General features: G+C 51.8%; 4 protein-coding genes across 4 annotated transcripts; 2 read left to right on the forward strand and 2 right to left on the reverse strand.

Moving 5' to 3' along the window:
• Positions 1-875: 875 nt before the first annotated feature.
• Positions 876-5,566, reverse strand: PV08_05437 (xanthine dehydrogenase, molybdopterin binding subunit; the record flags this gene model as incomplete). Its single annotated transcript, XM_016379780.1, has 4 exons — positions 876-1,409; positions 1,495-1,863; positions 1,943-2,753; positions 2,823-5,566. 4 exons carry the CDS (start codon positions 5,564-5,566, stop codon positions 876-878), a joined length of 4,458 nt encoding a protein of 1,485 aa, XP_016235607.1.
• A 661-nt stretch (positions 5,567-6,227) lies between these two features.
• PV08_05438 (uncharacterized protein) lies at positions 6,228-7,513 on the forward strand (the record flags this gene model as incomplete). Its single annotated transcript, XM_016379781.1, has 2 exons — positions 6,228-6,802; positions 6,853-7,513. The coding sequence occupies 2 exons, from the start codon at positions 6,228-6,230 to the stop codon at positions 7,511-7,513; spliced, it is 1,236 nt and encodes a 411-aa protein (XP_016235608.1).
• A 694-nt stretch (positions 7,514-8,207) lies between these two features.
• On the forward strand, positions 8,208-11,316 carry PV08_05439 (uncharacterized protein; the record flags this gene model as incomplete). The annotated part of the gene is made up of 6 exons (XM_016379782.1): positions 8,208-8,242; positions 8,290-8,762; positions 8,812-9,805; positions 9,864-9,974; positions 10,042-10,355; positions 10,436-11,316. The coding sequence occupies 6 exons, from the start codon at positions 8,208-8,210 to the stop codon at positions 11,314-11,316; spliced, it is 2,808 nt and encodes a 935-aa protein (XP_016235609.1).
• Positions 11,317-11,463: 147 nt separating this feature from the next.
• Positions 11,464-13,446, reverse strand: PV08_05440 (uncharacterized protein; the record flags this gene model as incomplete). The annotated part of the gene is made up of 8 exons (XM_016379783.1): positions 11,464-11,603; positions 11,680-11,735; positions 11,821-12,669; positions 12,745-12,829; positions 12,886-13,055; positions 13,148-13,168; positions 13,256-13,298; positions 13,350-13,446. The coding sequence occupies 8 exons, from the start codon at positions 13,444-13,446 to the stop codon at positions 11,464-11,466; spliced, it is 1,461 nt and encodes a 486-aa protein (XP_016235610.1).
• Positions 13,447-13,549: the final 103 nt, after the last annotated feature.

Consider the following 13,549-nt stretch of genomic DNA (forward strand, 5'->3'; position numbering starts at 1 on the left):
ATTCGGTTAGCGTCTATCTTGACGCAACTTAAGCACACCTAATTATTTTATTCATGCCTAATCCTTAAAGATAAGTGAAGTCGAGACAATTAAAACAACACAATAGAGACAATCTCATATCTCAACAGTCAAAAGGGATAAACTAAAAGAAGAATAATCAGAACAGATAAATCTATGATAATTATAAAGTCTAATATTTAGATATTAATACCTAAAATTTGGATAGTGATACCAAAAATATAGTGACGATGCCTAAAATGTAGAAGAGAATGCCTAAAATATAGGTGGTGATGCCTAAAAGTTAGGCAGTGAATAGACGCTCCTTAAGGGAGGGAAACTGAATATTATCCTTGATTGGGAAGGTCGTCCGAGTGGGTGCGTAATGCCCATTACCGAATACAATATACCTTTCTCCTCGTGCACGACTTTCTCACACCTTGTCTCTCGCCCAATCAGCTGGCTACGCAAACGAAGATGAGAAGTCCCATCTCCAAGTTTCGGGAACTCTTCGCTTTCAATGGCCCTCTCGTTCGATGTTCATGCCTCCTAACACCCAGCCCTGAGGTGGTCCGCTAGGCGTTGAATGTGCTGAGCAATGGCCTATTTGCCTACCAAGCCTGCCGCTCTATTTATGATGGATCACCTTCGATCACCTTCAAAATCAAGGGCGAGACCGTCGCAGGTCGTTGGTTCCTCGACATCAAATTCCCCGGTTCACGGAGCAATTGCGGACTGATGACAGCCTGCGGAAATCCTTCGTGGTCGGAATTCCACGGCTCCCCGGAGGTATACTTTCACCAAGCGCCATACACCTAGAGTACTCATTTATACATACGCGTGTACAAAGATAGATCTTCACTTGCATCTGTAGTACTCTAAGCCACAGCCACGAGGAAGTTTTTCTCGCCTTCCTTCGGCACAACCGTTCCCATCTTCAACAAGTCGTCTCCCACCGCCAATCGAAGTCTCTCGGCCGTGGCCGGGCTGTGGAGAATCAACGGCTCCTTGACTCCATTGTCCTTTCTCGCGCTTACCAACGCATCTCTCAACGCAAACAACGCAGCGGCACCCAAGAACAAAGGAGGCTCGCCGATACCCTTGCTGCTCTGGATGGTACCCAGATGGTTCCACGATACGCCCTGGAGTAACGTCACGTTGAACTCCTGCGGGATGTCGCTGAACCCTGGGATCTTGTACGTCCCTGGTCCTCTGGTGAACAGTTGGCCACTTTGGGTCCACAGCGACTCTTCGATGGTGAAGAGACCCTGACCTTGGACGTAGGCACCTTCAATCTGACCATAGTCGATTGCCGGGTTGATGGACCGACCCACATCCATGTGAATATCGGTCCTAAGAACAGTGTGGTCCCCTGTCAATAGATCAAGCTCGACTTCACTGCATGCGACGCCCTAAATAATACCAAACCCATCAGTATGAGTGAACAATTCTCCCCTTGTCTCCCGGATTTTGAGAGATAGGACTAGATATACTCACCTGTGTCCAGTAATGGTACATTGGCTTGACGGAGCCAAGTGTATAGTTGCCCCATTGGTACCCGACCTTGGGCATTTTCCAGAATCCCGAGGCCGACAGGTTGACACGGTCCATATAGGCTGCATGTGCCATGGTTTTCATGCTGGCGTCGGGGCCAAACTTCTCGCGGTACGGCTTCAGACGCTCATTGAGCTGGTCACATGCATCCTTGATAGCCATGCCGTTCAGGTCACTACCGGAGGACGCTGCAGTGGGTGACACATTAGCCGTGTAGAACGATTGCGTTTCATTGGTGTAGATGGAGTCGACTGGGACATTAAGCTCTTGTGCCGCAACCTGTGCCATCTTTGTGTAGAGGCCTTGACCCATCTGTGTATATAATGGTTAGCTCTGGCCGGGCAGAACGGGGAGGACGAAAGATCTAGCAAGAAGGAAAGTAAACACCAACCTCAGTACCGCCGTGGTGCAGAAGGACGCTGCCATCGGCAAAGATCTTGACGGCCGCACTGGCTTGATTCAGATGGTTGGCCGTAGCGAAACTGATTCCAAATTTTGCCGGAATCAATGCTATGCCGCGCTTCTTCCACTTGTTGTTCTGGTTATATATCCTCACGGCAGCCTTGCGTTTGTCAAAATCGCACTTCTCCTTCAGCTGAGACATCAGTAACGGCACATGCCAGTCCTCGTCGATCAGCTGGAGGAATGGTGTATGGTGACCCTCCTTGTACATATTCTTCAGGCGCAACTGGTCGATGTCAATTTCGAGTCCCTCAGCAACGGCATACATGAAGGTTTCAGCAATAAACATCGCTTGTGGACCGCCGAAGCCTCGGAAGGCAGTGTTGCTGTGGGTGTTCGTCTTGCACAGGTGACCGCGCACATGCACGTTCGGGATCTCATAGCAGTTGTCAATATGCGTTGAACACCGATCCATGACTGCGCTGCTCATGTCAAGAGACCAGCCGCCGTTGTTGTAGAGGTCAATGTCGAGTGCGACGAGAGTGCCGTCTCTCATGGCTCCGACCTTCCACCGAGCCTGGAAAGGATGCCGCTGGCCACTGGTCATCATGTCTTCGTCGCGATTCAGCATACATCGCACCGGACGTTTTTCCTTTTGTGCCGCAACTGCCAACACGCATGCAATGGGTGTGCTTCGAGATTCCTTGCCGCCAAAGGCCCCTCCCATACGCTTGACACGTGCGTTGATACGGTTGCTGGGCATGCCTGTAGTGTGGCTGACCCATTCTTGGGTTTCCATTCTGCTTGTGAGTCAGTATATCAAGACCATAGGAGCGCGTTCGGAAGAAGAAGCAAATGAAAGCACTTACGTATTCTGTGTGGAGGACCAAACGTCCATGTACCCATCCTCAATGTGGGGAATAACCATAGAAGCATTGGTTTCAAGATAGAAATGCTCTTGGCCTCCCATGCGGACTGTCCCTTCGAAAACTCGGTGGCAGCCTGCAAACGCCTTGTCCATGGCATCTTCGATGGCGAGACCTTTTTTCAGTTCCCGCGGGTGATGGTAGAAGCTCTTCGCCTCAATAGCTTCGTCTATGGTCAGGATAGGAGGGAGGTCCTCGTAGACCACCTTAACGAGTCTGGCGGCTTTCTGGGCCTGAAGTGCAGTCTCAGCGTAGACCAGGCCAATGACTTGGCCGTGAGAGTAGACAGTTCCATCGGCGAACAATGGCTCGTCGGCCTTGACGGGGCCCCAGTAGTTGCGTTCTTTGGAGAGATCATTCTTGTCCACGTAGCCCACTGCTAGACCGGGTCCAATGGCGGGTGAAAAGTCGACTTCGACTAACTTTGCATGAGCTTTTTGCGAAAACACGAATGCACCGTACAACTCCTGGTCCTGGTGCGGGATGTCGTCAAGGTACTCTGCCTCGCCCGTGTTTTGTTTGAGTGCAGACAAATGCGGAATCTGTTTTCCAACCACTCTTTGTTCTTCGGGATTAAAATTGTCACGACTCCCAGATGAGATGCCTCGGTGGATCTCTTCAATCAATTGGCGATCAACCTCGCCGAGCTTCAGCTCAGCAACAACCTCATGCCAGAATCGGAAGAAGAATGAGAGTGCTAGAGTGACACGATAAGTTGCCATGCCTCCTGGTACTCCCAAACTCAGATCAAAGTCCTTACGTAAAGATTGAAGGCCAGCCTCGAGAGTTCGGGGGTCGTACCATTTCTGACCGCTGAGCACGTCTGCCGTGTTCTTTGCCAGGACAGTTGTGGGGGCCATACCTCCATAAGCTAATGCAATAGTTTCGACAAGACCGTCGTCACTTAATCTGACTGTGAAGGCTGCGGTGACAATTGCGATATCGTCGTCCTTCCTCTTCGCCTGTTTATAGGCTTTGGTGACCTCTGCTGCTTCAGGGGGAGGGATTGGGAACCGGATTTGCGTGATGACAGCGTCGGGAGGCAGACTGGTCTTGCGATATCCTAGGAAGAATGTCTTCATCGGCAGGAGAATTTCACCGTCGCTTTTGCTTTGAGCAACGACTGTAGCACCGGAAGCAAGCAGGACAGGATTCATGTCGGAGATAGGAGAAGCTGTGGCGATGTTACCGGCCAGAGAAGCAGCGTTTCGGATCTGGCGCCCTGCAAAATATCGAAGTTGCTTTCTTGCAGCCTCTAGTACCAGGCCACGTCGCCCTAGTTTGCGGGAGAGATCTTTGAATATGCTTTCGCAATCTGTCAGGCTGGTGTTGGCGCCAATCACGACTTCGGTCATTCGAGCAATATCTTCATCGCTGGTCGGCAAAACGGATCGTTTGAGATCAGGGATGTCGCCGACGAAGACCATGATAGCAAACTTAGAGTACTTGAATCGGATCTCAACTTGGACTTCACTGGAACCTCCGACCAGCTTTGCGGTAGGGTCCAAAGATTTGATGGCAAGTAATTGCTCCAAGGTAGTAGGTCTGAGCCAAATCATGTCCGAGTTCCCGTAGCAGATCGGTTGCAGCTCAAACTTCTTCAATGAGGGCGGGAAGATCAACTCAGTCCCAGGAATGTAGGGGAGCAAATCAGGTAGCAGTCCAGCTGGGTATGATTTTGGCGGAGGCGCATCCAGACTCGTTCCAGTCTTAAGACCTTCTCCTTCTTCTCCCGGCGGAGGGTCTCTTTGTCTCCTTCTGATCGGCTGACCATAGGAAGCTCCGCTCACTTCCTTCTCCTCTGACTGACCAGAAGATGTCAAGGATGTTTGCGAGCTCTTCCCTGATTCTTCATCGGAGGACGTCTCTTGTGCGCTCTCGACTGAGTCTTCTTTGGACGAGCAGCCTGAATTTGACCCCGGATTATCCCTGCAGCAGCCACCAGGTCTCCCGCATGACAAAGGTGATTTTTTGAGGAGTTCTGGAATGCCTTCGGGTACATATTTGGTTCGCTGGCCTTGCTCGTCTTCCAAAAGAGCCTCATCACTATCGTGCTCCTCCACGATGTTCGACTTCAGGTCATCCACGATAAAAGTCTTCGCGGCTGCCAGGATAGGCTTGTATCCTGTACACCGACACAGGTTTCCATCAAGGTGCCCCTCGAGTTCAATATCGCTGGCGGACAGTCTGAAAGATTGTGATTCGGGATCCCAGGCGTTCCTGATCATTGCGTACATACTCATCACAATGCCGGGTGTGCAGAAGCCGCACTGGGAGCCATGGAGCTTCGCAATGCGCTCCTGAAGGGGGTGTGGATGATCTACAGTTCCAAGTCCTTCGACGGTGATCAAGTGTTTGCCGACCACACCAATCAAGGGGTAAAGGCAAGCATTCACAGCAAGGTGCCTCAGTCTGGGCTTCCCAGAGTCTCTGTCAAGTTGTTGCAGGACCACGGTACAGGCACCACAGCCACCTTCACCGCACCCGAGTTTAGTGCCCTTGTGCCCATGTCGAGAACGAATGAAGTCAAGCAAAGTCCATTCTGGGTTCGGATTCTCGAGTACGATTTTCCTGCCATTCATGAAAAACTGCAGCGTCGATTCGCCAAATTCCGATTCAATGAGGCTTTGCAGCTTCTCGAACGGAGCTGGTACCGCCTGACGACGGGCGACAAAAGGCAATGCCATCTCTGTTTCGCTTACACCTCACTGCCTTCGTTCACTGTTGTCATTGCCGCTGGATGGCAAAATATACTATATCCAACGATGTTCACTGAAAGATAAGCGTGCGCGTGTTCATCTTACATCTGATCGTCACACCGAGTCGGCCGTGCTGTCGCCCGTACGAGGACAACTATTGTACGAAATGTGATTACATGCCGTACTATTGGCTCGTTCCAGTCTGCGGACTTCTGCGTGGCTCGAGATTGAGGTCGAGGATCCTCCGGGCCCCTGGCACGTTGGGCACATTATCTTCAAACTTACTTCCCCCACTCTTGGTCGCAGCTCAGCAGCGGAATGGGACCCATACCACTGTGGTGTGCACAAAGAAGCAGTCAACACCTCTCGACAGTGGCCAGCTTTGCCGCAGATCTCTCTCGTGGTTCACTAGTCTCACTTAGGCGGTGCGAGTTTCTTGCCCACTTCTGGCAAGGTGAAAATTATGAAGGCGGGTGGGCGTGGAGGACACTCCACGTACGAGTACACAATGCTCCAAAGGGATTGTGTATGTCCAACGTGAAGTCTTCAATATCAAGCCTTTCTACAACGCAAACTCAGTATCAGAGAGGCCTGTTCGACTTCCCAGGAATCAGCAAAGGACACAAGCCAGCCAGGCCGATAGCTCACCATGCCATCACGAACATCACCTACCGGCTTCAAGCCGCTGGAGGACACATTGCTGTTCAAACCACTCAAACTGGGCGCCATCAGCCTCGAACACCGAGTTATGATGGCCCCCCTGACCCGTATGAGAGGCTCCAAGGAATCCGACGGTGTCTATGTTCCAAACGACTTGGTGGTTGAATATTACTCTCAGCGTGCAAGCAAAGGCGGCTTCCAATTGACTGAGGCATGCCCAATCAGCCGGTTATCTTGCGGCTACCCTGGTGTTCCAGGAATCTTCACCCAAAGCCAAATCGCCGGCTGGAAGAAAGTGACTGATGCCGTTCACGCGAAGGGCGGATTCATCTACTGTCAACTATGGCACGTCGGTCGAGCCACCGTTCCAGGCTTACTCGGCGGTCAGGATGCCGTCAGCTCAAGCAACATCCCAATCTCGGGAAAGGCCTTGGACGGATCCGACTATTCTTCGACTCCCCCAAAGTCGTTGTCCGTAGAGGGCATCCATGAAATCGTGCAGGAAGAGGCTGCTGCCGCCAAGCGAGCCCTGGAAGCTGGGTTTGACGGTGTAGAGATTCACGCGTGAGTGGCTGCCTTGTGTTTTGACCATCTTCAAATTCTAACGGTCCTAGTGCGAATGGTTATCTTTTGGACCAGTTCCTCCACGACAATGTCAACACCCGGACTGATTCTTACGGTGGATCGGTGGAAAACCGTTGCCGATTCCCGCTTGAAGTCATCAAGGCCGTCACCGAGGCTGTAGGAGCAGATAAAGTCGGCATTCGGTTGTCACCTTACAACTATTTCCAAGACACCAAGGACTCCAACCCTAACGCCCATTGGGCATATCTGTGCGAGCAGATTGCCGCATTGCCTCAAGCCAACCGCCCTGCATACGTCCACATGGTCGAACCGAGATTCGACGAAGTCCTTGATGAGTCCGCAAAGCTGCTTGCTCTCCAACAGCCAACTACGGAAACGTCAGTAGCCTCCAGAGCAAACGAGGGCAAGCCATCTTTAGTGCCTTTCCGAAATATCCTGAAGAAGGGTGACATTCAGTTCATTGCTGCCGGGAATTTCAATGCTGAGAATGCCGCTCCAAAGGTAGAGTCTGGCGATGCCGATGGCATCATTTTTGGTCGTTGGTTCATTGCCAATCCAGACCTCCCCAAGCGACTGGCTGAGGGACTCCCGTTGAACCAGTACGATCGCACAACATTCTATGGCGCAGACCCTCCCGAGAAGGGCTACGTCGACTACCCATTCTACAAGGAAGAGGAGGTCTCTGCATAGGTTTTGACTGGTTACCAAGGGAAGGACTCCATTTAGACGTTCCACTACGTAGAGGTACTGTGAGACGGCATGACATAAGCATAGAATACGGCAATTGGCGATTCGGAGGATCTAGATTTTAAAGCGCAATATAGCCTGGACCGCACTGTAGGTGGCTTGGATTGCTTGGACTCTAGGAAATAAATCCTGAATCCCAGCATAGACTAGACGCAGCTCTGGCTCGCTTGTAGCATACAACTCCTCGTACAATATATTGCAGCGGCTCGTTATACCCACCGTGGTGTGTGCTTTGGCCCGGGATGGGTCTTCACACTGACCCACCCAATAGCTCGTCCTTCTTATCGCCCGTGTGGCACTCGGCTCAGACAGGGTCGGGCAATCCATTTCGTACCTGTGAGAATTAAAGGCCGCTTGTTTCCCCGCCAAAACTCTCCCATGCTTGGAACTCCCTACATCCACCACTCTTCTCGTTTCGCTCTTACTTCTCTCACATCGAAAGTGGTGGGAGACCGCATGTATCAGATACGGAGGAGTGGGTGTTATTGAGACCAACACTCCCAATGTCATCCACGACCAGCACAAAGCCCAAAAAATACATCTGCTCCCATGATGGGTGTGGAAAGGGCTTCACAAGATCAGACCACCTGCAAAGGCATATCTTAAACCACAGTGAGGGCCAGAGCACTTGCCCGAGATGCAGTTTACATTTCAAGAGACCCGATCTTCTAGGTAAGTGAGATGGCACACTGGTGTCTAGTCAATAAAGCATTAATCAGGCCCCCTGCAGACCGCCATATGGCTCGCCACCGCCAAAAAGATGAGGAGGCCGGTGGTGAAGGCCTTGGAGTGATTGAAAGTCGCAAAAAGCTTTGGAGGGATGCCGACGGCAAGATCGTGAGCAAGCGACCTGCTCAAGGCGAGGCTTGCAGAGCATCTGCGAAAAAGCAGGCGACGGATGGAAGCTATCCCAGTCACGCAGGCTCGACAATCACTACTGAGGGCTGTAACCCTCAAACTATGATCCATGCTGAACCATTGTCACCACCAAAGTCGATGCTAAGCGCCGAATCACTGGACCATTTCTCACATCAGCTTCCTGAGCTCCCTGCCGACCGAGACTTCATCGATCATACCGCGGGACCTGATATGTTTGATTTTTTGGCCAACTCATCCTGGGGATCACACACTTCTACATCTCTCGGGATTACAGGTGAGATGCCACTTGATGACATGTTCAACCCGGACACAGGTAAGTCAAGTACCAACAATTAACGTATCAATACGCTGACCAAGACAAGCGAGCTCATTTAACATGCCGTTTACAACAATGAACAACTATAACTGGCTGTTCGACCTGTCAGATAGTACACGAATTTCTCTGCCTGCTTCGCAGAACTACAATACTATGCCAGAAGTTCAAGGGTCCACGCAAGGTTCTCAAATGGAGGCTCTCCAATACCAACCAACATCACAACAAGCTCCTGACCTTTTCAGAAATGGTAACAGGGCTTTTTCTTCGAGCTCAGCGGAGGAAATTTTCAGGCAGCCAGCACTGCAGCAGACTTCGTCCTCATCTCCCGCAGCCGCCATCCAAGGAACCGAAATGTTTCAATTCAGTTCTCCCCAAGTACAAAACTCTGGTGCAACTACCACGTCATCCCTAGGGCCTGTTGAGCCTCACATATCTGGAAATCCCACTCCAGAACTCGACTTCTCACCCCAGACAACTACATCTCCCGACTCAATGCAAACCCAGGCTGCCCACCCAGTCAACATGGCATCACATATTCCCAATTCGTTGTTCAACATACACACTCTACCACCCAGCCCACCACGTAGGTCAATGCCTACCATGGACGACGTTTCCCGCAATGAAATACTGGATATATTGGTGGCGGCGAAACCTAAGACGCCCGAAGGCTCTGAAATCTCGCGCGACCACCCACTGCTGTCACTTTCCTCCATGCAGAACTATCTCGATCTCTTCTTCTCCCGCTTCAACGTTGCATACCCACTCCTACATCAAGCAACTTTTGACCCTTCGCAAACTGAACCTCTGCTCCTCTTGGCTGTTCTACTTCTGGGTGCCACATACAGTGAGAAAGCCATTCACAGGTTAGCAGTATGCATTCACGACGTCCTCCGAGCGCAAATATTTCAACACTCGGCTTTCTCATCGACTCCAGAATTGTGGATGCTCCAGACAATCCTGCTCGTCGAGTGTTTTGGAAAGTCAAGAGCGGGCCAGAAGCAGCATGATATGGCACATCTCTTCCACGGACTATTGATCAAGTAAGTGGCACCACTTGCGATTTCTGTTATCCGTAACCAATGCTGACGCCTCTTCCAGTTTGATCCGGAGAAGTGATTGCCAAAGTGTACGCCAGCCTAATTTTGGCGAAGGCTCAGGCGATCTCGAATCCGACTGGCGCCGAGCCATAGATGTCGAGCTCCGCAAGAGGTATGTTGAGAACGAAGATCTGCCCATGTATCAAACCTGGTACGAGCTAACTTACTCTGCTTTCCAGATTGGCATTCCTCTGCTTCCTCTGGGACACACAACATGCCGTCCTCTTTTCGCAGTCACTATGCATGTCATCATTCGAACTGCGCACCACGCTGCCATGCAACCAGACAACATGGGAAGCCAGCTCGGCCGAAGAATGGTGGAAATACGCTCGAAAGGAGCCACAGATTTCCTACCTCTCGGTCCTCAAGGCCTACATGAACCCGGACCTGGGCATACAAATCCCCCAGCTCAACGCCCTCTCCCGCTTGCTTGTCCTGCACGGGTTGATGTCAGTACAATGGGACATGAAGCGAAGAGATCAGACTTCTCTCGGTGAGCACCGCCGCGACGGCCACCTTCCTTCGTCCGCGACGCATTTGTTTACTAACAGATACACTTTTCTGCCTCTGTAGGCATGGATAAACTAAACGGTTCCTCATCCTCGTCGGACCAACCAAAATGGCAAGACCGGCTCTCTCAATCCTACGACGCCTGGAAAGCCGATTTCGACACGTACTGCATGAATATGACGCTCTCGCTAGGCGACAACACGACGCGCAAAGCCGAGTTCACGCGCTTCAGCACTGCGACCGTCGCCATCTACCACGCGGCGCACATCACGCTGAACGTCGAGATTCTGGATCTACAAATCTACGCGGGCGCGCGGCACATCATTGGCCGGCCCGTGACGCGCGCAGACTACGACCGGTCGCGACGCATCATCAAGGAGTGGGCGAAGCCAGGCGGCTCGACGCCCGCGGCGAAGGCGGCATGGCACGCGGCGCACCTGCTTCGCGACGGCATCATGAACCTGGACAACTGGGACGTCAACAACGCCTTCCACTACCCTTGGTGTCTGTACCTGTCCACGCTGACGTGTTGGGCGTTTCACTTTGCCAACACGACTGATAAATCGGGACAGCAAAATGGTGGTGGTGGTGGTGGTGGCGAGAGCGGCAGAGACAGGAACCAACACCAACACCACCACAACTACGCGTCATTAACAACAACGACACCAACCCCGTCAAAGGACTCGCACCTGGACAATATCGCCGACGACGGCATTGTGTGGCACGCCAAGGCCGAGATGAACGCCCTCGTCAGTAGCATGGCGAGCGTCATGCCCGAGCACCTCTGGCGGGCGCTGGGCAAGTACTCGACCTCCGGGTTGACGGCCGTCATGGCGAAACACTTGAGTAACATCCGCTGGGCGGTTGTGCACGAGGGAATGAAGGTGCTCAGAGGACTTGTTCCTGAACGATCGATAAACGAGTACGAGACGTTCCTGAGATGATATATTTAATGCATGTTACATATTCATGGCCGTACGAAGTATACGAAATGAGTACTACACCACCACGTTAGCAGTAGTAATGCAGATATTTTGTGCCACGGAGAAACTCGAACGTAGCAGTTCCGGACACCCAAGATTTCGTAGATCTCAAGTAAAATATCTCCAGTTGGGAGACTTCTCTCCGTCTTGGAGCGTGTCTGTGTCCACATCCTCCGCTCTCATGATGACTCCTTGCTCTTTGTTACGTCGAGCATTCTCTCGCTTCATGTACAAGCCGAGTACGAGAGCTGTGTTGCCATCAGTCAGTATTGTGCGTAAGGTCACAACTGTGGTATATATATGTGGAAACGGCAGCACACTTACTGAAGACGATGCAAGTAACGTTGCAGCAGCTGGTGGCGATGAGCGTGGGAACGTAGCTTTTTCATCATCAGTCGTTAGCCAACTTCCGCGCCGACGAAGGAGGAAGAGGGGATCACGTAGGACTCGTGATTGGTCTCTTACCCAGGTGCATATTCGACTCTGAATGTCGCTGCCGAGATGATACCTCCCAAGTTTCCGAGGCCGACGAGCAATCCCGTGGTAGCTGCCCGCGAGTTCTCTTCCAGGTTGTTGTTGTTGTGCCACGAGTGCACCAGACAGCTGGGAATGTATGCTCCCGACGCCATCAAGAAGCACGCGAAATAAGCGACACCCTTGTTCTCGAGAACGTCAATGGCAGCCAAGATGATCATGCCGACCAGCGACAACGACAGGGCGAAGACGATATGGTACGTCCGCTCTCTGAAGTAGTCCGAGGACTTTGTGACGCACAGGAGGACCACAAACCCAACGCTGTTCGGAGCGACGGTCCACAGATTGGTCTTGACCACCGAGTATCCAAGTCTCTGGACGATTTGCGGGAGGAAATTGCTGACGGTCGCAAACGCAACTGGATAGGTGAACGCTATCACCACCCAGAGGGCAAACTTGGGGTTCTTCCACGTGGCAAAGCACGCCCTGAGATCAAACTCTGTGTTGACCGTCCTCGATGCGTCCCGGAGATGTCGGTTCCTCGCCGCAATCTTTTCGGCGTCGTTGAGGAACCATGCCGTATCTGGGCGTGCGGGCAGCCACCAGAAGGCAATGACAGCCGTGATGACTGTCATGCCGCCTTCGATGATGAAGAGCCACATCCAGCCCTTGACGGAGACATGGTGGATCTGGAACACACCGTACGAGATCAGGCCGCTGAACGCTGCCGCGAGCAAGGCACTTCCGAAGAAGACTGCAATTCGAAATCCAAGTTCGCCTCGGGTGTAGAAGAGAGTCATGTAGAAGACCACTCCGGCGAAGAAGCCTGCCTCAAAAATACTGTGGCAGAACATCGATCAGCAGACTGTGAGCACAGGAAGAAGTTGACAAAGGCAATCTGGACATGTCACATACGCTAGGATGAGACGAATGGCCAGCATGCCTCCGAAGTTTTTGGCGGCGCATTGGATCAGGGACAGAGATCCCCAACCAAACATGACTGCGTCTCGGTAAGTGCTTGCTCTCAAAGGCGGTAATGTGTGAGCTTAGACTAACGCGAAGGAAGCATGACTTTTCCGGAAAACCTCTTCGTCAGAAGGTTTAGTGGTAGATCGCACAGCCCGAATGGGACATAGAAGAGTAGAATGAGCAGAGAGTAGTCATTGCCGGTGAAATTCAAGTCCTTGTCCAGACCGTCTGTTTTTGCGTTGCCCAGATTTGAACGACTGTGTACATGTCAGCGACTTCTTAATAGACCGAAATGGATGATATTGCCCGTCCGTTATGAGTCCTTGAAGACAGTAACACCGTCACTTACTCGACAGAATTGAAAAAGTACCTAACGCACTCGTCAGCAGCTGCTTATGAAAAGGCCTATGCCTCCGTATGGTGATCCTGGAGAGTTCTAATGCCTTTACGGACTTACATTATCGACAAGAACGGTAGGAGATAGAAGTCAAGCTTGCGGACTGAACGTCTTGTCAACGGCGACTCTTGTATAGACATGGGGACCAACTTACCATAAGATTTCTCTGCAGCCTTGTCGATGACAGGCGCAAAAGAGCCGGATTCGACATTGGGATCTGACCCTGACACAGAGATAGTTTCCTTTCCCATCTTGTAAAGGGTGTTTTTGGCGCTGTGCACGTCTCTTACTGAGTGCTGGACAAGAGAGGTCGAATGTTCTACTTCACAGGCGAGCGAGGCAGATCAACTTATA

The sequence above is a fragment of the Exophiala spinifera genome (genome assembly GCF_000836115.1).
Source record: "Exophiala spinifera strain CBS 89968 unplaced genomic scaffold supercont1.4, whole genome shotgun sequence".
NCBI classification, from domain to species: domain Eukaryota; kingdom Fungi; phylum Ascomycota; class Eurotiomycetes; order Chaetothyriales; family Herpotrichiellaceae; genus Exophiala; species Exophiala spinifera.